Source organism: Mytilus californianus, unplaced genomic scaffold (genome assembly GCF_021869535.1).
Source record: "Mytilus californianus isolate M0D057914Y unplaced genomic scaffold, xbMytCali1.0.p SCAF_8, whole genome shotgun sequence".
Lineage (NCBI taxonomy): Eukaryota > Metazoa > Mollusca > Bivalvia > Mytilida > Mytilidae > Mytilus > Mytilus californianus.
The window spans coordinates 78,371,065-78,398,965 of NW_026262734.1; the positions used below are offsets into that span (position 1 = coordinate 78,371,065).

Sequence of the window (27,901 nt, forward strand, 5' to 3'; positions counted from 1 at the left end):
GTTTTTATGCAACCGCTGCAGCGGGGTACATTAAGTTTTACCCTTTCCGTCTGTACGTCCCAAAACTCTAGTTTGCCTCAACCAAATGTTATGAAACTTATACACAATGCTTATTACCACCAAACACAGATCAAGTTTGAATTAAGGTTGCGTCACTTTCGTCGTGGTTGAGTTATGTCCCTTTATAAATCGAAAAATTGGCAAATTTGCAGTTTCCACAATCTTACTTTATTTTGCCTCAACCAAATGTTATAAAACTTATACATAATGCTTATCACCACCAAACACAGATCATGTTTGAATTTGGGGGACACATTCTTCATTTATTTTACTGTCAATAAAAGGAGGTGCACAACTTCAATCTATGTGCAAAGTTTGAATAATGTGAACGAAAATGTTGTTGGAGTTGAAAGATTAACAAATAGGTCACTACAGCATTCAAAGACCAAGTTCAATAAACTGTTCACACAGAGATATGTCTCCCCTTTTTGTAATTTTGATAGTATCATGCAAATAATGAAATTGAAATGGCAATACTTAAATATGAAAACTGCAAAATATTCAGTTTATGAACGATGACTGTTCAATGCTTGTTAAACCTCATACCAAGTACCATTGACTTATATATATAAATATATATATATATATATATTTCTTGACTTTGTTAATGATTCAGGATTCATGTTGAATTTATATTGCATTGATATATACATATATATATGTATATAAATAAGAAGATGTGGTATGAGTGCCAATGAGACAACTGTTTGTTTTTATCACAAACATGGTTAGTTTGTTCATATGACAATAAAGATCATTCAGTTCATTATATTGAATGGTTCCGTAAAACTAACCTAAACATAAACTTAGATTGTAAACTATGTAAAAGATTCAAAGTCAATGAACCATGATGAGGGGACAGGACCATATAATCTCCATGGAAATGAAACATGCAAATGCTAATACAGCTATATACCAAATTTCATTTGTAAACTATGCAAAGTATTCAAAGTCAATAGACCCATGACTGAGGGGTCTGGACCAAATAATCTCCATGGAAATGAGATGTGCCAATGCTATTACAACTGCATACCAAACATTGATTTACTAGTGGTTCCCCTAAAAGTGACCTAATCATTAACTAATACATTGTTGATGCTGCTGCCAGAAACAGCATACCTAAGTCTCGCTTTTTGACTGTCAATGTGAGACAACTAAAGGCTCTAAAGAGCAGGTGTCGCTCACCTGTCTATGAGCATGACAAAAATCTTTTTTATGTTAATCTTGTCTTGCTGATAATTTTTTCTGTTTACAGTTTCTCTCTCTCTTTTCTTAGTTTTTGCACAAAACACAAAATATCAATTAAGACAATCACTCATATAAAGAGTAAACCAACAATTTTGACAAAATCTTACTTATTTGTAGATCTTGTCTTGTTGATCATTTTTGCTATTTTAAGTGTTTATCTATCTTTTATAGTTTTCAAGATTGTAGGCAAATCCGTAAAATATTGGTAAAAAAAAGTCTTTAAAGAGCAAGTACTCCTAGGCTACAAAGAGTCGACTGATGATTTCGAGTTTCTATATATTAGGCAACAGCAAAAAATAAAAGTAATATAATGCTTCGCTGGGTACAGCCTGATACGACAACAGTGGTCGAACCCTGAACAGTTGGGGCAAATTTGGACACAATATTCAAGCTTTATACTATCTGAATTTGGATTGTGATCAAATTTTTGACATAATATAGGTTTCTGACACAAAATAAATGTTGTAAAAGATCTTACAAATCTAATGCACAATACTGTGCAATTGAAGATTTCTTATTGAAACTTTTCAAAAATTTGAAATTTTGAAAATTAAAAAAAAAAAATATGAACCCTTTTAAAAAAATTGGAAACCCCCTTCCCCCCAAACTTTTTGAATCCCCCTTTTAGCATAAACCATCAAACTCAATTGCAGTCTTTCCTTTGTAGTATGGAACCTTGTAGTACAATTTCAGCGAGATCCATACACTTAATCACAAGTTACTGTCTGGAAACTAGAAAAATGCTTTTTTTTAAACCATAAAACCCCATTTAAATACATCATAAAAGTATTAAAATAGAAAATGACATCATAGTCATGGCTAAAGTTAAAAAACCTTCATCAGCAACTTTTAATAGTAATATCTAAAAATAAAATTCCTTCACATACATAATCATGGCTATAATTAAATTACCTTTATTAAACATTTTTAAAATAGTAACTTCTAAAAATAAATTGACAGCTAATCACCTTAAGACAATGCATTTCTTTGTAAATAATTTACAAGCAGTGTAAGGGAGGTAATTTGACAATATGTGTTTGAATTACCTCCCTTACACTACTTTAAAATTATGTTTTGTTTTTAGTAATTGTCCATTAACCTTTTTTTTGCCCCTAATTCCTAAACAGTTTGAGCCATAACCCCCAAAGCAAATTCTTACCATCCCTTTGTGATATGGTAACTTGTGGTATAATTTCAGAGAGATCCATTCACCATTTCACATGTTATTGTCTGGAAACTAGAAAAATGCTTATTTGGGCCCCATTTTGGCCCCTAATTCCTGAACTGTTAGAACCATAACCCCCAAAATCAATCCCAAACTTCCTTTTGTGGTCATAAACCTTATGGTAAAATTTCATTGAAATCCATACACTTAAACAACAGTTATTGTCTGGAAACCAATGTGTCTTCGGACGACGACGTGATACCAATATACGACTGCAAAATGTTTGCGGTCGTATAAAAATCATTATCAAAGGGCAATAACTCCCATAAGGGGTTGTCAGATGATTTCGAACCAGTGGACTGATTTGAAGATCTCGTTTTGTTGATGTTTTTCATATATAAAATTCTCCCTATATTATAGTTTTTCAGGTATCAGGCAAACATGAAAAAAAATCTGTAAAATTTGTCATTTAAAGGCAATAGCTCGTATAAGAAGTTGTCTAACAGTTTTGAAGTAAATATACAATATGTAGATCTCATCATTCTGTGAACATTTTTGCCACTGCACATTTTCTCCATTCATAGCGGTTTTCAAGATAAAAGACCAAACTTACATTTTACCCCTATGTTCTATTTTTATCCATGTCTGCCATGTTGGTTAGCAGACTGGGTCATTGGACACATTTTTAAAACTAGGTTATGATGATTAAATTTGGTCCAGTAGTTTCAGAGGAGAAGATTTTTGTAAAAGATAACGACAACAGACACCAAGTGACGAGAAAAGCTCATTTGGCCTTTTAGGCCAAGGTGCACATCTGCAACTATTGTGCAAAGTTTGATTAACTTAGAAGGAAAATGTTGGAGTTGTGGACAACACAACCTAGGTACCCTCTATGTGTTTTGGATGAAAGATTAAACAGAGCAGTTCCTAGATCTGCTCAAGCCTCCATGTTGTAGGTAAAAAGCAACAACAATTAATAACAAAAAAGTTTTAATTTTGGTACCTAATATCTATATCAACTTTCATTATCAAACATGAATTTACAACATATTTCATGTACTTGAATTTCATTTAATATAAAAAAGAAGATGTGGTATGATTGCCAATGAGACAACTCTCCACAAGAGACCAAATGACACAGAAATTAACAACTATAGGTCACCGTACGGCCTTCAACAATGAGCAAAGCCCATACTGCACAGTCAGCTATAAAAGGCCCCAAAATGACAATGTAAAACAATTCAAACGAGAAAACTAAATTCCAGTTTTCATGAAACTGATATCTCCAGTATGCTAAGACTTCCAAATTTCTCCCACAACTAACATACTTTTCTTTATTAATTTTGCAGATTATTAAAAATAATAGCAATAAACAGCCATAAATGACCCTCAAACATCATGACCAATGGAAATCAAATTGGGTGAGAGCACTGAAGGGTAAAGACTGCTTTCATTTTGCCATTTTGTGAATTTTGAAATAAAACATTGAATTGTACTTCATTGTGTACTTTGCTAGGTCAATTAAAATAGAGTTAGAGTTATCTTCCCTTATAAAAATAAGGTGATGTGGTATGATTGCCAATGAGACAATTATCAACCCAAGTTCAAATGAAGTGGATGTAAGTAATTTGTTCATGATTGTACATTTATAGTTGAACCTATTTTTATAACAGATTCATACACCATGCATTACTTATGTAACTTTGAATAAAAACATGTTTTCTTCTTGACAAATATGGTAATTCAAATACACATCATATTGTAACTTAAATATAAAAGTATAACATATCATCAACAGTGTTCCAGCATGAATCTCAGGGCAGAAGGGTGCTAGTTGTCTGAAAGGGCACTTAAGCGTTATAATCCAAATTTAAAGGGCAATGTTGGACATTGTATAAATTACCTTGAATATTGCTAGGCTCAGCTGGAGAACATTAGTTGTATTTAAACCATATTCAAAAATTAATGTGTTCTTGATGTTGGTTCCAGTATAAAGAATTTTTTTTTATCAAATTATCATACCATGAAGCAAAGTATATCATTTTGATGTTAATCTAAACAAACTTGTAAATTTGGTAAGGAAAATAATCATCAGAAATTTCAATGTTTTATAACTTATACCAAAATAAACAAGTAGTTTTGAAAGATGGAGTTATACATGCAAAATTGAAGGTTTAATGTAATTAAATTATCTACATTTAAATTACTTGTTCAAACATATAGTAAATATGTTATTGAGAGTTATTTATTATCATTTGAATTGTTACAAAAAAGTATTTTTAAGTGCACACCAAAGTGCTCCTCGGTAAGGAGTTTTATAAATATAACAAGTGAGACAGGAGATGAGCATACTATATTGATCCAATAATATATTGCAGAAGATATAAACAGTTACTTTTTTCTCCATCATTGTTAAAAATAAATTTGTTGAGTGCTCCTATGTCAGGAGGATTATAAAATACAAGAAGTAAAACAGGAAGTGAATCTTGTTATGTTCAAAGTACAAATTTCTTTGATTCTTCTTTAAATTTCATACTCATGGTTATGAAACAAAACATTTTTTACCAATTAAGTCAAAACTATGTATGTCTTTAAAATTGCTTAAGATTTTATTTTTTAAATCCACTAATGTCTACTGAAATAAATTTTTTCAGGTGTACATGCTGTACATAAACATTACAAATGGATAACATGTGGACATTTCATTCTGTATTAAATATCTATTATACTGCAATCAGCTATTTTACTATACAGATAAAGCTATACGTATAAACGTTAGCTTTATACGTCAATGACCTCAACTAACCTGTTAGCCACGCCTACTTACCGGAACTACTGTATTTCAACAACAATGTCACGTCACAACCATGACAACGTGTAGTAACAATTGTCAAACTTTTGTAAATTTAAACTTGTTATGTCTTGAAATTCGTAATTTACATACCATTTTTATAAAATATTATTAAATTATAGTTTATTTCTTTCTAATTCCTAAAAATGTCAATGTCTTATCGCCTGGACTTTATGAGTTACTACGCTCATAGGGAAATATCCAACAATGGTACCCCAAGAGGGAAATTCCAAACACTTTTTTTTAACAATAAATTTGTTACGTATTTTATTATATTTTTGTATGTTTTTTATCGATTTCAGTATAAAGACAATATACGTTTAATGTCTTGAAATATAAAATTTATTTGTATTCGGCACGAAACAGGGGGAAATGCTCGGTAAACCTCGCATTTCCCCCCGTTTCTTAGCCTCATACAAATAAATTTCATATTTCAAGACACTATACGTATATTGTCTAAGTATTTGTTCAATTATCTTAAATCCACTAATTAGCAGTAAACAATCATTAACAAAGGTGATAAAACTGCCAAAGCATTAGGTATTTAACTTAATCCCATTGCCAGTTAATTAGTGTTACACAATCAGGTAACAATTTTACCGGAAACACCGGTAGGCATGAAATTTGGAAATTTTATTTTTTTGAAAAGGCAGAGGGAGGGCAGAAGGGCGGGGGTAAGGGTGGGGGTAAGGGCACCAAGGGCGGGCCGCCCTTCTATTTAGGGCAGGCGGGAACACTGATCAATAAATTGCATGACATCGACTGGATAGGATTTAAATAATGAACACTTTATGGGACTATTTTTTTTAAACTATCAAAGGTAGTGATCAACCTTGGAAGATATAGATATCAAGTCTGTACCATAGGGTTTTGATTAAATTTCATGCAATCTTTACCCAAAAACTTCCCTTTCTCTCCTCCGATATTAGTTTTAATGAAATAACTCTATATTTTCTGAAGAAATCAACTCAAAATGACCCTAAAATAAACTATAAATCTGACAAAAAACATCTATCACAAATACTTATGGTCACTGGTTGTACAAGCTTTTCATCATGTTTAAAAATGTTTAAAACATGACATGATACTTTGAATATATTTGTGGCAATTTTTATTACATGGTGAAATTTCTGGAATCCTGTGACTCTATTCACAAAAAAATTACAACTAATTTTAATCTTAAGATTTTTTGTGAAAATAGTCACCATTTCATCAAGTCAACAGATTTTCATTTAATACAGCATTCATCAACTAAAAATGATGAAAACATTGAATTTCATTGATTTTAGTATAAGTGTCCACTTTCACTAGTAGCATGCATTTGACACAAATCTCATAATAGTCGAAAAAAGAGATGCATGGATTACATTTAAAAATCATTTCTCCTAAATGAAAATTCCTTTCATGAGACTTTATCTTCTGATTTTTGTTCAAATTTTGACAAACTGTCCGCAGAAATGTTCCCTGGCGTTTGTGCATCTTTTGTCTCAGGCGGCACATTTGGATTTATATCAGCAACTGAAGAAGCCATCAGATTTCTAATAGGAGCAGCCTCAGACACTGCAGGTGGTCTTAAGGGAGTTCCTCTGTGTTGACTTTGTCCAATATTTGAGGCTACAGGAGGGGTACCAAGTCTTGGTCTTGGTACCCCTTGAGGTGTTCTTGGAGATTTAGCTAACTTTCTTGCTTCCTTTTGTAATGCTGCTTGTTTTCTTTCTATCATGATATTTCTAAAAACTTTATCCATTGTTGCAACTTTCTTCTGTGACTTAGGGGTCTTTCCTCCTAAAAATAAAAAAAAATCAGTCTTACAGTGAAGTTTTATATTTATACTAGTATTACTACCTGTAGTATATTTATTTTGAAAACAATATATTTAAGTTCTTCTCACTGAGAGTTGAGGTAATAAGGCCACCCTTAACAACTTCCTTGTTTGATGTTGCTTACCCATGCCTTGTAGGGTTGGGTAGGTAGGTAGGTAGGGATTTATTTTTTTTGGGCCAACAACATAAGTTACATGTTTTAGACAGGAAAACGATGTAAGAATAGGAAAAATCTTGAAAAAAAATTTGAAATGCTTTCTGTCATAATTGTTTTCGGGTAGGCTGCCTTTTCATGTTTTTAGGTGGGTAGGTAGGCAATATCAAACAATTTAAATTTTATTTTAATTTTAGCCAAACTTTTGTCAACAACATCCATACATCATGTACATAAAAAGCAATTTCCAGAAATATTGGATTTGATGGCAGACCTTTGTTACTGTCTGCTATTTTCATCCAGAACATGTATAAACTAGGAGTGATGATACATGTATAGACATTGTTGCAGACTGAAATACTGAAAATTCAGAAATTATTGCGATGTTCATATTAATGTGAATAATGCAACTAGGTGAGTATCCGTTTGAATGGTTTTACACTTGTAATTTTTGGGGCCCTTTATAGTTTGCTGTTCGATGTGAGCCAAGGCTCTGTGAAGAAGACCGTACTTTGACCAGTCACCTATAATGGTTTACTTTTATAAATTTTGACTTGGATGGAGAGTTGTCTCATTGGCACTCATGCCACATCTTCTTATATCTAATGCAATAATCAGTGTTTTCCCTAGGCTATTCAATCATTGGGGTACGGCTACGCTTAAATTTCAACCACCATGCTTTCATCATTGCCGCAATGCATCCTGCTATGTGTGAAAATTATAACTGTGTAAAATATTTATTATCTATATTTTGAAAGTGAAGTGACAAGTAACAACACTCCACAGGTGTTTTAAACTCATCCAACTGATAATTAGATGCATCACGTCGCGCGTGCCGGGATTTTACAACCTTCTTGATTAGTCGGTTATACATCGAGACTTCGGTTACATAATAGAAGTGGCCAGTTAGCTGATAAATAAATAGTCAGATTAATCTCCAATGCACATCTTTCTGTGCTAAATAAAAGTTTAACCTTTTCCAGTATAAATTTCAACTTTAAAACCGGTGTTTGACATCGTTATTTTACTGTTATCTTTAAAAAGTGGAAATTTGAAATTTGGTATAGTATCTGGTACATGTATCATGAAATAAAACAACGTAATTTCACCGAGAATGAACAAAACATTTTATTTTATGAAGTTTCGCAGTTATTTCATCCGCTTTATTTACATCGATGAATTATTTTTTGATTGGTCACTACAATCAGTTATTTTTAGATTAGTGGCGGTTGATTGATTATATCAAAGAATACACATCACCGCCACCGGGCCGAGAAAAAGACGTGTCTTATGAAATATTTAAAAGATTTCATAGAAAAACTTTCAAAATAAACGTAGTTATTTACGGAAATATTGTTTTTAATAAACTTGTGTTGTTCTATTTGTATTTCAATGGGTCACAAGCTTAAGTCTAGCGGATTCATTTGCCGTTTTTTACACAAGTGGGGCTTAATTTCTTTCACTTCCGCAAGATTTGGTTTTTTACAATTATGAAGCGTTATAAATAAATCGGACAGGGATGTATTTTAAAAAAATAGTTAATTGCCATGAAATAAAATGTTAGCTTAGCTTCCAAACAGGTAATTGCCAAATATTTCATCTGTATGTCCGTAGGTCAGATATTCTTCATTGACGAGTCATGACGACTTCTATAATTAACGCAAATAATTTTTTTTCATAATATTGTTTCCTGTAAAATCTCTATGAAGCAATGATGACATTCAAAGTTTTATTTAACAACTTGCTGTTGATGCTGAAATCATTCTATCAGCAAAATTCGAAGAACAATCATCAATCATTTAAACAACCATGTCCAAGCAACCATCAAAGACACGTCGCCTTACTGTCCAAACTTTTTTGACAAGTTGGTTAGAGAAGACTCAGAAAAGTCTACTCCTTCATCAAATTGTAGTCAGACAGATAATAATAAACAGCTGCGCCATGAGTGCATGATACGCCCGTCGTCTTGTGTGTGAATTTTTATGCAATAAGCATAAATAGTTTCTGACATACGGCGTGACATGCGAAAAACCCCTTTTTTTTTTACAAAAAACACAATATCTCTAAAATAAAATTTTGAATCATCACCAAAAAGTATACAGATCTTTAAATTAATATAACTAAGAAGTGTGTAAAGTTTTAAGCAATAATCATAAACTATTTTTGAGATACGGCGCGACATGTGAAAAACCCCTCCCCCTTTTTTAACAAAATACTCAATATCTCTAAAATAAAATTTTGAATCATCACCAAAAAGTATACAGATCTTAAGATTAATATAACTAAGAAGTGTGTAAAGTTTGAAGCAATAATCATAAATTGTTTTTGAGATACGGCGCGACATGTGAAAAAAAACACACACCTGTTTTAGTTACTAAGTCCCGTAACTCAAAAAGTTTTAATCTTATTTTCACCAAAAAGTATACAGATCGTTTGACCATCATAAGAAACAACTATGTTAAGTTTCATGAAATTTGGATAAGTCATTCTCAAGTTACAGTGTGACATGTTTATGCCGGACAGACAGACGGACGGACGCCGGACATTTGTATACCATAATACGTCCCGTCAAAAATTTGACGGGCGTATAAAAATCATCACCATGAGCAAAGCCCTGAAGTTGAGAAACAGACTATGTCAAAAAGTGCTGAATTGCTTAATGCATATATCAGTTGGACCAAAGGAGGAAGATTTTGATTTGGAAAAATGTGTGGTGACCTTTGGAAAGTTGAAACAAGAGAAAGTTATCAACAAAATAATGTGTACATGACATTAAATTGTAAATAACTATTGCAGACTGGATTTTTCTTATTATTGTTTATAAGGTCTTTCATTAATTCCTCTCATCTGTGATAAATACTTTAAAGTTCCATGAATTTTATGAATTGCTGTACCTATAATAAAACAATTAGATTGGTATATGGCTTTAAACATAAATATTATGTAGTGTAACTAATTCAGAAAGGGAAAGGGTCGCACGCCGCGTTGCAAATTCACCATGGACCCACCATGCATGAAAATTTTTCTAGGGAAGACACTGTAATAAGAACTTACATTCTGAAGTTAAACATATGTCTGTATGCAGAATTGCAATAATTGATTTCGCATTTTTGTCCATTCTTAAAAAATTTACAGTTTATGAAATGTATCCACTTTGCCTTACAGTTTCTTCACATTCATTTATGTTATAGACTGTTGTCTATCAATCATGGATGAATTTTCATCTTGGAACGAGGAGGGCTGCATTCAAAGTTTGGTAAATGCTCAACAGCCAGGGCCTGTTAAATTTGTACTTGGCCTGCATGAAAGTTACATAAAGGCTGTTTCATTCTATTTAAAAAAATTCAAAGCAAAATATGGCCAAAAAGTTCATCCAGACGACCAAATTTTGTCTATTTCAAAAGCTAACAGGTCTTTAAGCAGAACAAGCATAACCACAATTCGTGTGCTACTGTTACTTTTAAAGTATGTGGAGCAGGATCTGCTTACCCTTCCGAAGCACCTGAGATCACCCCCAGTTTTTGGTGGGGTTCGTGTTGCTCAGTCTTTAGTTTTCTATGTTGTGTTTTGTGTACTATTGTTTGTCTGTTGGTCTTTTTTATTTTAGCCATGACGTTGTCAGTTTATTTTCGACTTATGAGTTTGAATGTCCCTCTGGTATCTTTCTCCTCTTTTAAAGATTGCCAAAAAATGTTTGTTCCAGGATTCATGCCAAAGAAATACAGAAATACAGAATGAGGATTTTTTTGTCACAAAATGAAAAATGTTGTGTCTTTAGCAAGCCTGGTTCCAGTATCATCATATGGTTTTACAAAAACTTGGGTAATGAACTAAGTGATGATAATTTGATATTCATCTACTGTAAATTCAGAAATTATTGTGTGCATTTATTATTGAGAATTTTGAAGAATGGTCTGAAATGCGAGAATAATTATAGTGATTTCAAGAAAATCTGCAAGTTGTATGTATCAGATATCAGAATGCGAGTTTTTATTATTGTGAAACTCTTTCAGTCACATTATTAAAAACCTCGCAATAATTTCTGAATTAACAGTATTCTGTTGAATATTTTGATTGAATAAGTCAGCAGTTTATCATGTTTATATTACAATTAATATATTGGTAAAAAATTCATGGGGAATCCTCATAAAAGTGTTGGGTCTGAATTCAAAATAAGGGTAAGTTGGAAAATTATAAACAACCATATTTTTCTATTTTTCCTTATAAATAAATCTCGCAGAGTAATGCAGGAATACAACTGCATTCATAGTTATAAAATATTAACAGATAAGCTTTCTTTTGTATTGTGTGAGAACTATTTTGTTTACCATCAAATTACAAACCTGGTGTACGTCTTGGAGTGATTGGGTTTGACATGTCACTGAATTCATCATCATCAAAATCAAATTCTGTTGGCTGCTCTGGTCTGTAAAATAAGATCAAATACAATTTATAAAATGTCAATAAAATCTGCTGCATTTAAAAAAAAATACTATGGTAATATAAATGTAACGTTTTTGTTTTTTTGTTGTGTTACTATCTCCTATATACATTGATATACATGATATATATACCCCACCAAGGATCCGGAAATTTTTTCACACAATTTCGGTCATTTTTAGATGATTGAAAAGTTGGTGCCCCTTTTCAAATTATTTTGTCGTCATCAATGTCGATGTCAAACTAGATTCATAGCATCAAAGAACTTGAATTGCTGTTTCATCGCATTTATTACAAGTAAATTTCTTACCATTTTCTAAAAACCTTCAAGAACAGTTTAGGGAATGCAACAGTTTAAAATAGAAATGATTTTAATGACTCAAAATGGTTAATTTCTCAGACATTGCTATCGTTTCTTTCGATTTGACAAAATTAAAACCAGAAGTTTACGATAATATTAAAGTATGGAAAATTCCAGATTCATTTCTGGGATTCGTTTTGTTTATCAAATTGACAGGAAATCACTGGCTTTTTAATTTTATTACTTGTAAAAGTGTTTGAATATAACAGTTAATAGTTGCATTTGTTTACTTAAGTATGAAATCAATATGCATTTTACGATTAAATATTTAATTTGCTGAAGACAACTTCACGCATGCGTATTACATAGTAAATAATGCACATGTGTATACTTTTTTCTACTTAGATAAAATTAAGGTTTAATTTTAAATCAGAACTGATGATTGTTTTTGCTGAAAAGTAATTAAATAATGAATACACTTGTCAGGGAATTTTAATTTCTTTAAGATATTATTCTGAGCTTGTGGTCAATGTCAGGTGTGAATTAAAAACTCAGGTAAAAAGTAATTAGTGATCATTAGCCAATGTTTCCCGGAGGCATTGATATAGTTACAAATGTATTAGGAGGGCCCTCAGGATTATCAAACTATACTGGAGTGGCAGTTTTATTACAGGAAAGGGATTATAAACAAAAACAAGTGATCACAAGTGCAAAATGGCAATTAAGAAATCCGATTTCAAACATTGAGTCAATGAAATGACCGAAATTATTTCTGTTAAAAAATGAAATTTGTCCTAAATCCCAATTACTCATTTAGGACAAATACTTTCAGTTTAGGACATAACTGGCAAATATGACCATTTCCGGACCCTTGTACCCCACCCTTCCTTTTATTCACTTATTAATCTTATGAGGTGCTGAGTTTTTACCAATTGGTAGGGGAATAATGATGTGCAGATTTAAATAATGTGTTCAAGTTTGATTAAATTCTGTCAAATAGATTTCATAGGGTTGCAGATTAACAAAGTGTATAGTGGACAAGAACAGAGCAAGGCGACAGAAGTGGTCCCTATTGGCTACTACCTATTGCTGGATGCTGTCAGGCGGCACAATGAGTAAATCCATACACAAATATTATTTGTGTGTACTAGAAGACAGTGAAATTAAAATGATTGAAAATAATTACATCTTACATGTACATGACAACAAATATTTCAAGTAACCAATTTTCTTCTTCTAGAATTTAATAGAATTTGATGCCTGTTAGAATGTCTCAATAGACTATCTTTTTCTGAACGTACATGAAAACCTTTAGAATCATACGTTTATGTATACAGTAAATTGAAATTTTGCATGGATTTTATCATTTTTTCCACAAAAGGTATTGTCATGGTGAACATGTGGAGCAATTATTTTGTTTCACAGGAATGCAGAAGTTATGACTGGCTCCAGGTATATGTTTGGAATTGTTGATCAGGTAAACCAGCATATGTTTGAAAAATACCAGGATTACTCAGTCAAAAAGTTTATTTTATGCTGTTTAAAGAAATTCAATTGTATTTTGTATTTTTTTGTATTTTGTTTTTTTTCTTCTTCCATACTTTTTTTCTTCTTCCATACTGATTTCTTCTTCCTTTTCTTCTGTTTCCGCTACCTTTCGATCATTCTCAATTTCTGAATCAGGTGGTTTTCTTCCAGGACATTTCCATTTAAGGTCTAAAATTTTGTCTTTTTTAAGTTTTTCAAACAGTTTAAGAATGTCTTCTGCACTTGGTTCCCATAAGCCTTTCCCCGACTTTGATGGATCATATTTTTCATCATCACTTCCTTCAACACACCAATACTCCTCTTCCTCTTTCTTTGACTTGTCATTATAAATTGGTATACTCATCATTATGATGCTCTACAAAATCATCTATAATATATCAAATAAAATGCTTCGCTGGGCGCAGCTTGATACGACCGCAGAGGTCGAACCCTGAACAGTTGGGGCAAGTATGGACACAACATTCAAGCTTGATACAGCTCTGAATTTGGATTGTGATTAAATATTTGACACAGCATAGGTTTCTGACACAGAAAGAATGTGGTCTAAGAACTTCAATTTTTTTAATTTACCTATTATGGTCCAATGTCCAAAATCAAAATACATGGTTAGATTCAGCATATCAAAGAACCCCATATATTCAATTTTTGTTGAAATCAAACAAAGTTTAATTTTGGACCCCAACTTGGACAAACTTGAAAACTGGTCCCATAATCAAAAATCTAAACACATGTTTAGATTCAGCATATCAAAGTACCCGAAGAATTCAATTTTTGTTAAAATCAAACTAAGTTTAATTTTGGACCCTTTGGACCTTAATGTAGACAAATTTAAAAAACAGGACCCAAAATTAAAAATCTAAAAACACGGTTAGATTTGGCATATCAAAGAACCCCAATAATTCAATTTTTGATGAACATGATGAAATCAAACAAAGTTTAATGTTGGACCCTTTTGACCTCAATATGAACCAATTTGATAGCGGGCCCACAAATAAAAAATCTAAATACATGGTAAGATTCAGCATATCAAAGAACCCCATATATTCAATTTTTGTTGAAATCAAACAAAGTTTAATTTTGGACCCCAATTTGGACCAACTTGAAAACTGGGCCAAAAATCTAAAATCTAAATACATGTTTAGATTCAGCATATCAAAGAACCCCATATATTCAATTTTTGTTGAAATCAAACAAAGTTTAATTTTGGACCCCAACTTGGACCAACTTGAAAACTGGTCCCATAATCAAAAATCTAAACACATGTTTAGATTCAGCATATCAAAGAACCCCAAAAATTCAATTTTTGTTAAAATCAAACTAAGTTTAATTTTGGACCCTTTGGACCTTAATGTAGACCAATTTAAAAAACAGGACCCAAAATTAAAAATCTAAATACACGGTTAGATTTGGCATATCAAAGAACCCCAATAATTCAATTTTTGATGAAATCAAAGTTTAATTGTGGACCCTTTTGACCTCAATATGAACCAATTTGATAGCGGGCCCACAAATAAAAAATCTAAATACATGGTAAGATTCAGCATATCAAAGAACCCCATATATTCATTTTTTGTTGAAATCAAACAAAGTTTAATTTTGGACCCCAATTTGGACCAACTTGAAAACTGGGCCAAAAATCTAAAATCTAAATACATGTTTAGATTCAGCATATCAAAGAACCCCATATATTCAATTTTTGTTGAAATCAAACAAAGTTTAATTTTGGACCCCAACTTGGACCAACTTGAAAACTGGGCCCATAATCAAAAATCTAAACACATGTTTAGATTCAGCATATCAAAGAACCCTAAGAATTCAATTTTTGTTAAAATCAAACTAAGTTTAATTTTGGACCCTTTGGACCTTAATGTAGACCAATTTAAAAAACGGGACCCAAAATTAAAAATCTAAATACACGGTTAGATTCGGCATATCAAAGAACCCCAATAATTCAATTTTTGATGAAATCAAACAAAGTTAAATTTTGGACCCTTTGGACCTCAATGTGGACCAATTTAAAAACGGGGCCCAAAATCCAAAAACTTAATACACGGTTAGATTCAGCATATTAAAGAACCCCAAGAATTCAAGAATAAAACCCCATTGAAATTGATCAAGAAATAAGCAATTTATACGAAGTATCTTCTTTTGCACAATACTGTGCAATTGAATATTTCTTGCTATTGCGCAATACTGTACAATTGACAATTTCTTGCTATTGCGCAATATTGTGCTATTGGATATTTCTTGCTATTGCGCAATACTGTTAAATTGAAGATTTCTTGCTATTGCGCAATACTGTGCAATTGAAGATTTCTTGCTATTGTGCAATACTGTGCAATTGAAAATTTCTTGCTATTGCACAATACTTATTATATAATAATTTACACATCCTGTTTGGTGTGTATCTCCTACCATATCATTATTATTTGCTTTTAAATATAAATCAGAAATAACCAACTTAAAATGGAAAATTTTAAAAGAAAAAAAAAAGGAATAAAAGAAAAAAAAAAAAAAAAAAATCCCCCCCCCCAATTTTTTGAACCCCCTTATGATTCATCACCCCCAAACTCAATCCCAGCCTTCCCTTTGTGGTATGGTACCTTGCAGTACAATTTCAGAGAGATCCATACACTTGAACACAAGTTATTGTCTGGAAACTAGAAAAATGCTTATTTTTAGCCCCTTTTTGGCCCCCAATTCCTAAATGTTTCGGGCAATTACCCCCAAACTCAATTCCAGCTTTCCCTTTGTGATATGGAACCTTGTAGTACAATTTCAGAAATATCCAAACACTTACACACAAGTTATTGTCATGAAACTAGAAAAATGCTTGTTTTTTGCCCCTTTTTTGGCCCCTAATTCCTAAAATTTTGAGGCAATTACCCCCAAAATCAATTACAGCCTTCCCTTTGTGATATGGAACCTTGTGGTACAATGTCAGAGAGATCCATACACTTACACACAAGTTATTGTCTGAAAGTTACAAAAATGCTTATTTTTGGCCCCTTTTTGGCCCCTAATTCCTTAACTGTTGGTACCATAACCCCCAAAATCAATCCCAACCTTCCTTTCGTGGTATTGAACCTTATGGTGAAATTTCATGGAGATCCATTCACTTAAACTAAAGTTAGAGTGCGAAAACCAATGTGTCTTCGGACGACGACGACGACGATGCCAACGTCATACCAATATACGACCAAAAAATTTTTAATTTTTGCGGTCGTATAAAAATTGATAGAAAATCCCTTTAGATTCCCCAATCAAAATTTGTTGCCAGTTTTGAAAGCCATATAAAAAAAGATGTGGTATGATTGCCAATGTAACAACTTTTCAAAGACCAATTGACAAATATTAGAACATGATCACTCTTCACTGATTTTGAATAATTTCATTGTTTGCCCATCAAAATGAAAATAGGTCTTTGTGGGTTGAAACTGTTCAATACTGAATAGGGCACTTTTTTATATTTCAAATGAGACTAAACACTTTAAATGATTAAATAGCATCTTTTAAAGCATTAAAATCTATTCACTAAATGTCAAGGACACTTTTTAATATATGGACAGATGATATTTTATTATATAAAATTTACATACTATAAATTTACATTAATTACATGTAGTCAGAGATGTAAGAGAAAGAGACAACAATGCCAAAAAAAAAAAAAAAGATTAAAAGGATGCATGCTGATTGCTAGAGATGAGACCATCAATGTTATTTTAGACTAAAACACTGGATATTTTAAGCGATAATTGAATCCTGTACAGATAATTATCCAGTATAACATGTATAATGGATAACAGATAACAAATAATTGAATAAATTCATCATTCAGCCTGTGAAGGACCAAAAACCGGTTTAGCTAATCACCACATGCACAAGGTGCTATTTATTATGTGTTTTGGCATTACCAAGACCTACCCGTTGTATAAAAGCCAGTATTGGTAACTACAACGTACCCATACAGATACCTTTTATTTGTTATATACTGTATATTATTCTGCGGATACACATAATTAATAAGGCTCCAACTAAGGAAAGTTCCATTGGAACTACATATTGTCAGTGTTCCAGCTAGGATTTCAAAAGGGCAGGGAGCCAATCATGAAAAGGGCACTTTAGAACGATGATTGACATTTCAAAAAGGGCATGTCAACCATTGTCTTATGTTAACTGCAGGGGTTTCAGCTAGGAGTTTGAGGGGGTTTAGTCACTTTTACGCTAGAAGAAAATCAACCATATTTTGGGTAACAGTATTAAAGGGACCATGCAAGGACGTACATGTATATTACTAGCTCAGTCTTCCCTAGAACATTTTTGATGCATGATAGGTCTAAGGTTGCAATGCAGAGCGCAGCGGTGTTTTGTACAATTATTTTTATTTCATTAGTGAAATGAATTGTGCATGTCAGTTAAAATACTACACTAGATCTGCAATACAGTCAGGAACAATACCTTACATTTTCTCTAAGGGCCAACCTGGATCCCAAAACTTTTTTCCAAGGGCCCAGTAGAAATTTTAAGGCCCTACCAGGGTATTTTTACTACAGGTACATACATATTTATAGTCTTGAATGTTCTTATAAAGGCAATAATATGTGTTTGAAATGGCTTATACATGTAGCCCAGTGTTTCTGATTATGATAGAAATAATAAATGAATTATAATAAACCACATTGTGTTTTTCAGAATTAAAATCCATTTAACCATGTCTTTTCAGACTGTTAAACTTATATTTGTAATATTATATATAAACCCCCACCCCCCTTTTTCCATTTTACACACCCCTAGATGTAGAGTATTAAAGTATTATCAGTTTAACCCCAAGAAAATATTCATTTTTAAAGAAATAATCTTAGCAGTTAATCAAAATAAAAATCTTACTGTCTATAAATAACAATGAAATGTAACTGTTTCTTGTTAAAGGGGTTTTCTAAATTTCCCCGCCAAAAAAGCACATGGCTTTCAACAAATGTAAACAAAGCAGTCAATTTGTGATCATGGATTACAGCTTTAATTAATTTAATTTGGATGAAGGTATTCAATGAAAGGTACAGTCAAGCATTGTTTTTGCTTTCTTCTGGATTAAAACTAGTTTAAAAGATCAATTTAAAAAAAATCTTTGACATATAAACAACAGACGATCTACGGATACATCAAACGCAAATTGTCATCTTTTGAGAAATATTGAACTTAAAATGCTGACAGACCGAATTTAATGAGAAAAATTATTACAATGGTCAATTATGAAGTTTAATTAACGGATTAATGACTCATCCGATGTCGATATGTGGATTATCTGTAATCACAACTTATTACACCTGCTGTAAATGTTAATTAGCTGAGGGTCATAAACTTGTCATAAATATGAAGACAGGTAGCTATAGAATAATTGTATTTTCATCAAAATATTACGGCAATAAAGGCATGTACTTACGAAAAAGGGCAGGGCGTCTAAAAAAGGGCACAGGTCGTCAGAAAAAGGGCACATGGCGGTACTTGGGAAAGGGCGGGCGGAACGCCCTGTGAAAACGACCTAGCGGGAACACTGATTGTGTTTAAAAACCTTATTATGTCAACTGTCTCTCAATATAACAAAAAACACATTTTACTATTACTAATTCAAAATGATTGCTTAAGTGGATAATTTTAAAGAGGACTCAAATAGTGTTATCAGGATTCGAACATTGCACACAAAGGTTCATGAAATGGTGTTTACAGAGCATGTGAACATGTCTTAATACACCTTATCGCTATTTGTCAGCCATTACTGGACATCACACAAGTTCCAGTAAAATTTTTACTTCATAATAGAAAATGTCTGACGCCACAATGGAAAAGTGATTGTTGCATGATGTCAAAAGTTCAAGCGGGACAGATTCTCAGGTCAAGCGGGATTAGCGATAAGGTGTATCAGAAACCTGCACCATTCTTTAGATCTACATGTATGTGGCAATCTCGCTACTTTTGTTACGGTATTGAATTTTGATTAATTTTGATCACTCCTTTTGTTACGGTATTGAATTTTGAGTAAATTTGATGTCAAAAGCAATTCAAAACAAAACTTCAGCTCCAAGAATGAAACGTGGGAAGATTTTCGAACAAACAACCTTTTGTACTGTAAGTATAAACCATTCTTCAGCACACAGGCACTTGTTTCTATCCATGGGAAGATCCACTATCTACGTATATTTAGGATAGTGGATCTTCCCATGAATGGCAGTGTTCTCCCCAGGATTTTTGGATAGCACCAGGGTAAGGCGTGTGGACTGCTTGGTGAAATGATTCATACAATCAGTTGTGTCGCGCCGCGTCGCGTCGCTTAGCTATATTTCTAGTAATTGTAGTTTTTATGTCTCCTGTTTTGTTTTAATACTGTGGTACTGTATTATGTAGACATTGAAAATTATTGGTAAAAAAGAAGTAAATCAATAAACAGTTTGACATGTATACTTTAATATTTTTTAAAAATAAATAAAACATGATACATTACAAAATATTCATCTAAATTTAAAGTTATTAAATCTTTTATAAAATCAATAATCAATAAGAAAAAATTATCATTCAAAAGAGAACAAAAATGTTCAATTTAAAAAACTTTCTTATTTCTAGAATGAAAGATGTTGTATTGTGAAAGGATTCCTGTCATAAGGAGATATAAAATTAACAAGAATAAATATTATATTATTATTTGAACCAGTTTCTATCTTAAATTTTAATAAACAGAAATTTTTAATAAATTTCAAAACATTTTGCCTTAGATTTCATGTAAATATTAACTTTTCTTGTCTTTAGTGATAATCAAACATAGATACAGACTTAATACTGCACTGAAATCTAAATCTTTTTTTGTCATGATCCATTTAAAAAGAATTCCTAAATCTATAAATTTATCCTAGTTCTATAGATCTATAAGTATAATTCAATGTCAACAACTAAGTCTCCCTATTTTCCCGCCTAAATGACAGGAAGTAGATATAAATAGATTTAACATGTGCTTATGGATAAAATTTGCAAATCACTTCTGTTATTCATTACTTATCATATGGATATAGATATCCAGTTTGAAGGTACAGTCATGCATTTTATTTATAAAATAGAATAGATTGCAGTTAATTGTAAATAATCTTGGGTATTCTATGTTAACTAACTGGGTCATGTGATCCGTCCCCTTTGAATTACTTGTTGACAGATACTATGATAGTTTGAAACCGGAATATCATGCAATATAAACTATGTCAAAATTGAAGATAATTTGGCCATGGTTTAATCAGATACATATAATACTATTATATAAGTATTGAGAAGTGTATAATGGTCAATTATATGTAATGAGCCAACTTTATAATGTACAAAATGTGTACCGTCGTGTGTACAACTATCGGGTCAACACGGTTTGTGTACAAAGTATTTGCCGACTTGTCATTGGGTGAGTGAAGCCATAAAATAGTTATCTACGATCATAAAGTTATGACCTCTTAATTAAAACACAAAAGAATCATTTTACAAGTGTTAATTACATTGATTAAATCCAATCAATAAAGGTTAACCTCATAAAGTTAAATCAATCACGTGGTGTAAACAATCTGAACTGGTTTGAACTGGTCAAATTTCACCTGGAATTTTATACCGCACGGAAAAGATTTAACAAGTCGTTTAAAACTTTACCGATTTTCGATTTTTTAACTAAAAATTTTAGCACCACGGAGAAATATAATACATCGCGGTAAGAACGATACCACCACGGTAAAAAAATATACATCGCGGGCCCGCGGTCCTTTATGGCCCTGGGGAGAACACTGATATTATGGAAACAAGTGCCTGTGCTTCATCAGCTAACTTTTTGTTATTACGTTTATAACCAGAGACATGTATATATATGTCTCTGCATTAACGTTTGTGTTTGCATAATCTCTTTTCATTCATGAATCTTTATTTGAATCATTATTTTCAAGTTTAATTTGTAATTCTTACTACATATCTAACGAAACATAATATAATTTACCTATAGATATTATAAGAAATTAGAGGCTTGAAATTATGTTGAAGTCAAGTCTCAACTTCCCGCAAATAAACAAATCTTTCGGAATTTCTCGGATGACACTACGAGGATATGAAAACGGCCAAGAATCTTTTAGCCGAATTTGATTGGTTAGGCCAACCGGAAGCGAGGGAAGTTCAAAATACAGATACAAGATCCAAAACATTGTGAGGAACATATTCTTTAAATACCTTTAAAACACTTATAAAAATTAGCCATGCATCCTGATGCAGGACAACAAATGTTGCCATCATGCAATATGAAATATGCATTTTTAATTTGCATTATAATCAACCTGGTCATCACAAAAAAAACCCAAACATTTTCATTTTCACCTGAGGCTGAGACTACTATAACAGTATTATAGTAGTCTCAGTTTTCACTCAAATTGTATACCCCCTTAGCCCACAGGCACTTGATTTGATCCATGGTAAAGGTCGACTATCAATATGTAATAGAAGCACAGGCTCTTGTTTCTATCCATGTAAAGGTCGACTATCCAAATACATATGGATAGTTGACCTTTGAATTTCCCATGGATAGAAACAAGTGCCTGTGCCATTTTCATAAGAATAAGTATACTATAGACCTTATCACTATTTGGGAATCTGCTTCACTTGACCTGAGAACCTGGGCCACTTGAACTATTAAAGTCATACAACAGACACTTTTCCTTTGTGGCGTCAAATCTAGACATTTTCTATTTATATGACGTCAAAATTTTACGGGAACCTTTGTGATGTCCAGTAATGGCAGACAAATAGCGATAAGGTGTATTATACATGTGGAAAAACAAGTAAAGAACAACACAAAGTGTTTTAATTCAATCTAGCAAAACACCACAACATTCAAACTCATTCTTTGTGAAAACAGTCATCGAATGGAACCACCTTGAAGACACTAGTCTGCACACTGAGCTTTGAGAGCTTCAAAACTGCTCTCATGCACTGCCAATAAACCGACGGCACACTCTCTTCCATTGTATTAAAGCCAGTATTGGTATCCATGTAGTCATATAGACATGATGGATACAGATGTTTTAGACTCCACCTCTTACGTGTACAAGTATAAAGGCAGTAATTGAAATTTCATTTGTAAAGTGTCAAAAGGGAGATAATTTGTATTAAATTGAGCTAATAAAGCCTGCTTCGTATACAAATAAGCTTGAATTGTTATTTGTAGATTTACTGAACTTCTTTATATCAACAACAAATTCTAAATTCATGTTTTTATACCTAGAAAGGAGATTCCAGGCTCAGCCGATACAATATTGTACAAATCTGATGCATGACTTTGGACTTACTAGTTCAGAAAATGATGAGTCTAGGAATTATGTACCTGGCTTAGTTACAGTACTGGTAACCCAGATGCATGTTTGTGGTAAATTACATGTATACATGATAAATTTTTTTTTCAGTTGAACCATGAATAAAAAACAGACAAAAGTAAATGTAGTTGTAAGGTTAAGACCAGCCTTAAAAACAGATGACAAAAGTTGTGTGTTTGTGGATGGGAAATCTGTAGAGATATTTAACCACAGAAATGTCAATGAAAACATCAAATATGAGTGAGTAAAAATGCATGCATACTTCTTGTAGGAACATCTTAGAAGTAGGTTAAACCTTTTAGACAGTAACCCAACAATATTATGAACAGTCATGAAATTGTGACAACATTGTTAGGCAGCACTAGTACTTCTAAAGAAAAATATGAGAGAGGGTCTAAAAAAAACCAGAGACAATATTTATTCGCTTTCTAATCATTGCTAATGGAACTATTGAAATGATTGAATGATTGGTAACCACTAAAAAATGAAACAAACTTAGATGTGAGGTAAAAAAAATTTAGTCATATCATTACTTATAGATGACCATAGATAGCTGAGTTCCTTGTAGATTCTTAGATTTTTTGTTGTCATAGGCAGTCAAGGGTGTACATTTGTAACTTGAATAAGTTATTAGAGAAAAATAACATACATGTGTTATTACGGATACTTTCTTTTAATCTGTAGTAACATATGTTTGTTACAGTGTCTTCCCTAGAAAATTTTTCATGCATGGTGGGTCCATGGTGAATTTGCAACGCGGTGCGCGACACTTCTTTTTCCAGAATTAGTAACACTACATAATTTATAATTTATTTGTTTAAAGCCATATACCAATCTAATTGTTTTCTTATAGGTACAGCAATTCATATAAGTCTGTCATGGAACTTTAAAGTATTTATTACAGATGAGAGGAAGACTTTATAAACAATAATAAAAATAATCCAGTCTGCAATAGTTATTTACAAAATAATGCCATGTAGGCCTACACATTATTTTGTTGATATCTTCCTCTGTTTCAACTTTCCAAAGGTCACCACACATTTTTCAAAATCAAAATCTTCCTCCTTTGGTCCTTCAATTGATATATGCATTAAGCATTAAGCTGTTGAAACTGGCAATGGAAGACTCAATACTGCATACTTAGACAGACAAGGATACAAAGTTCCAAGCCTGGCAACTTTGTTCATTTTCTGCCTAAATGTCATGTCTTTACATTCTTTCACTAACAGTGTCCTCAGTTTGCTGATAGAATGGTTTCAGCATCAACAGCAAGTTGTTAAATAAAACTTTGAATGTCATCATTGCTTCACAGTGATTTTACAGGAAACAATAAAACAAAGTTTATTGTGTTAATTACAGAAGTCGTCAATAAAGAATACCTGACATACGGACATATGGATGACATTGTTTGGAAGCTAAGCTGACATTTTATTTCATGACAATTTGTAACTATTTTTTTTAAATACATCCCTGACCGATTTATTTATAACGCTTCGTAATTGTAAAAAACCTATCTTGCCGAAGTGAAAGAAATTTAGCCCCACTTGTGTAAAAAACGGCAAATGAATCCGCTACACTTAAGCTTCATGTGACCCATTCAAATAAAAGTAGAACAACACAAGTTTTTTAAAAACAATATTTCCATAAATAACTACGTATGTTTTGAAAGTTTTTCTATCAAATCTTTTAAATATTTCATAAGACACGTCTTTTTCTCGGCCCGTTGGCGGTGATGTGTATTCTTTGATATAATCAATCAACCGCGACTAATCTAAAAATAACTGATTGTTGTGACCAATCAAAAAATAATTCATTGATGTAAATATAGCTGATGAAAAAACTGCGAAACTTTATTAAAACAAAAGTTTTGTCCATTCTCGGTGAAATTACGTTAGTTTTATTTTATAATACCAGAGTACTATACCAAATTTTAAATTTCTACTTTTTAAAGATCACAGTAAAATAACGATGTCAAACACCCGTTTTAAGGTGAAATTTATACTGGAAAAGGTTAAACTTTTTATTTAGCACAGAAAGATATGCATTGGAGATTAATCTGACTATTTATTTATCAGCTAACTGGCCACTTCTATTATGTAACCGAAGTCTCGATATGTAACCAACTAATCAAGAAGGTTGTAAAATCCCGGCACGCGCGACGTGATGCATCCAATTATCAGTCGGATGAGTTTAAAACACATGTGGAGTGTTGTCACTTGTCACTTCACTTTCAAAATCGATAATAAATATTTTACACAGTTATAATTTTCACACATAGCGGGATGCATTGCGGCAATGATGAAAGCATGGCGGTCGAAATTTATGCGTAGCGGTACCGCAATGCTTGAACAGCCTAGGGAAAACACTGTTCAGTTAAATGTACCATAAAATTTTTTATTTTGAGTTGGCACTTGGGAATTCTTGAAACTTGCGCAGTAACTTAATACATAACCTTGAAAACTAATTTTCCAATTCAATTAATACATTTTTGATCAACCATGGTAAATCAATGAGACAAGGCTTTTAAGTGATAACTTAGCTGTAATAACAAGGCTTAGTTATTACAGGCATTTAACTTATTACATGAGACACTTGTGAATGACTAGGAAGCTTGCGCAGAACCTCATTACATGCTCTTATCATTATTTATTACAATTAATTAAAATACGTTGTGATATATGTAGGAGAAAAGGCTTTGAAGAGATGTGGAGAAGCTGTAATAACACTCTTTAGTTATTACAGGCATATTTTTTCTGTAATAACATGGGTGTGTTATGCATGATTGGCAAACTATGGGCTGATGTATCTTTCTAAAGTTTAATATACATAAAGACAATTATAATATCAATAGAACTAGTACACAATTTAACAAAATAAAGGATATATAATGCCCCTTTGAAACATGTAACATACATATGTTATCACAGATTTTTTATTTTTTAGCCCTCAATAACAAATGTATGTTATTTTTCTCTAATAACTTATTTAAGTTAGACCCTTGACTGATAGGTGAGGTAATTTGGCCACAAATTCAAATAAAGTGTCTTCATTCTGTTTTATGTAACACAGATTGATCTTTTTTGGGCCTTTTATAGCTGACTATGTGGTATGGGCTTTGCTCATTGTTGAAGGCCTTATGGTGACCTATAGTTGTTAATTTCTGTGTTATTTGGTCTCTTGTGGCGATTTATCTCATTGGCAATCATACCACATCTTCTTATTTTTATAAGTCTGTAATTTTCTCACTTTATATTTTATCATGATATGAAAATGAGGAGATTACATATTTTGACTTCTTTAAGTCAGAAATAAAAGAAGGCTTCTTTATATAGATATATCAAACATCAAATTCTTATTTGCAGATTCTTCAAAGTTAGATTTTTTCAATATGTTGAAAGAACTTATAACAATTTTCATCACACTCTTCTCAAGAACTAGTGAAGTGAATGACTCCATATTTAGTCAGCAGCATGGTAGTAATGAGCTGTAACGTTTAAAAGATCTGTCAGACACTTCTTCTTATTTTTCGATAATTGAATTACGAGTGGGGGTATCCTTTGCACTGCCATCTACAAAGCAAGCATTCTTGTTATCTCAGGCCACACTTAAAAAATATTTTGGTTTGCCCAAACCCTACCCAAAGGTAGAGATAGTGGGTAGGTAGGTAGGCATTTTCTTTTTTTTTTCAGCAGAGAGAAATTGAAGTGTCAGATGTTTTTTAGTCTTCATGCCTATCTGATTAAAAAAAAACAAATTTCACTTCAGGACAATAAAAGATTATGAGTAGGCAGCTATTTTCTGGGCAGGTAGGGTTAGGGCAAACAAGCATATTCTTTTTTATGGCCTTAAACATCTTGAAAATTAAGAAATGATAATTAGTTGATCAGACAATGATTGTATGAGTTGCTGCTGCAGAAATTCCAAGACACAGTTTTTAACTACCCGGGTATACATGAATTCTTTACTGATATTTTTTTGTTTGATAAAAATACCAATAGAATTGAGAATGGAAACGGGGAATGTGTCAAAAAGTCAACAACCCTACCAAACAGCAGAAAACAGCCGATAGCCACCAATGGGTCTTCAACACAGCGAGAAAATCTTGCACCTGGAGGCGGGCTTCAGCTGGCCCCTAAACAATAATGTATACTAGTTCAGCGAAATGGATGCCACACTAAACATATGGATCAACTTATATTTTGAACAAGATTGTGATTATTATAAAAGTAAAGTACATTGTGTTCATTTTATAGTTATGAACAATGAACACATGCTATATATATATATATACTAAGAATGCGTCAAGTCATGTATTAGTAGTAAACAATGTATTATGAGTAATTATATAAGGTAAGAAATTGTTTATAATTTAAGTACCTTTTGTTCAGTTTTTCAGCTGTATATGACATAAATACACACCAGCAGACAATCTATCAAGAATGTGTCAAGCCACAACTGCTTCATTCACTCAACGGACAGAATGTTTCCATCTTTGCCTATGGACCAACTGGTGCAGGTAACATACAAAATATTTGAACTTCAAGTATCATAAACAGTAAATTCAGATAATATTGCATGCATTTCTTATTGCGATTTCAGGAAAATCTGCATTAAGATATCAGAATGTGAGTTCTTATTATTCCGATCGTCACTCAGTTGCATTATTCGCATTAATAAGATCAGAATGTAAGGCTTTGCAGAGAATTTCTATCCTCTTTTGAGTCTAGTACAAGAACATTTTTATTTAACATGTTCAAGACAATGTATGGTTGTTCTCTTTTTACTGCAACTCCTAGCAACTGTTTCAAATGAAATCTATTGAGTAAAAACCATATATTTTGAATTTGAAGCGGAGGGTGTAAAAATTATTTGAATCTGTAATCTTTTATTGATGTAATAAATAAAACTTGACAGAAACACATTATCAACGTTAACGTCAC

The 27,901-nt window shown here is 32.3% G+C and overlaps 2 protein-coding genes across 3 annotated transcripts in view; one reads left to right on the plus strand and one right to left on the minus strand.

Annotated features, from left to right (window-relative positions):
- Positions 1 to 6,418: 6,418 nt before the first annotated feature.
- On the minus strand, positions 6,419 to 27,470 carry LOC127712767 (PAXIP1-associated glutamate-rich protein 1-like). 2 transcript variants are annotated; one of them, XM_052219387.1, is made up of 4 exons: positions 27,339 to 27,470; positions 13,644 to 13,945; positions 11,645 to 11,727; positions 6,419 to 7,109 (listed from the first exon to the last, which is right to left on the minus strand). In XM_052219387.1, the coding sequence occupies exons 2-4, from the start codon at positions 13,934 to 13,936 to the stop codon at positions 6,727 to 6,729; spliced, it is 759 nt and encodes a 252-aa protein (XP_052075347.1). In that variant the 5' UTR covers positions 13,937 to 13,945; positions 27,339 to 27,470; the 3' UTR covers positions 6,419 to 6,726. The 2 variants fall into 2 exon arrangements, with proteins under 2 accessions (XP_052075347.1, XP_052075348.1); XM_052219388.1 differs by lacking the exon at positions 27,339 to 27,470 and adding an exon at positions 21,599 to 21,694.
- LOC127712761 (kinesin-like protein KIF22) overlaps positions 21,765 to 27,901 on the plus strand; it is a 30,155-nt gene continuing 24,018 nt past the window's right edge. Inside the window, exons 1-3 of the mRNA XM_052219377.1 lie at positions 21,765 to 21,801; positions 23,052 to 23,201; positions 27,350 to 27,477. Coding sequence (XP_052075337.1) covers positions 23,059 to 23,201; positions 27,350 to 27,477 — 271 coding nt within the window. The 5' untranslated portion in view covers positions 21,765 to 21,801; positions 23,052 to 23,058. The remainder of the gene's footprint in view (positions 21,802 to 23,051; positions 23,202 to 27,349; positions 27,478 to 27,901) is intronic.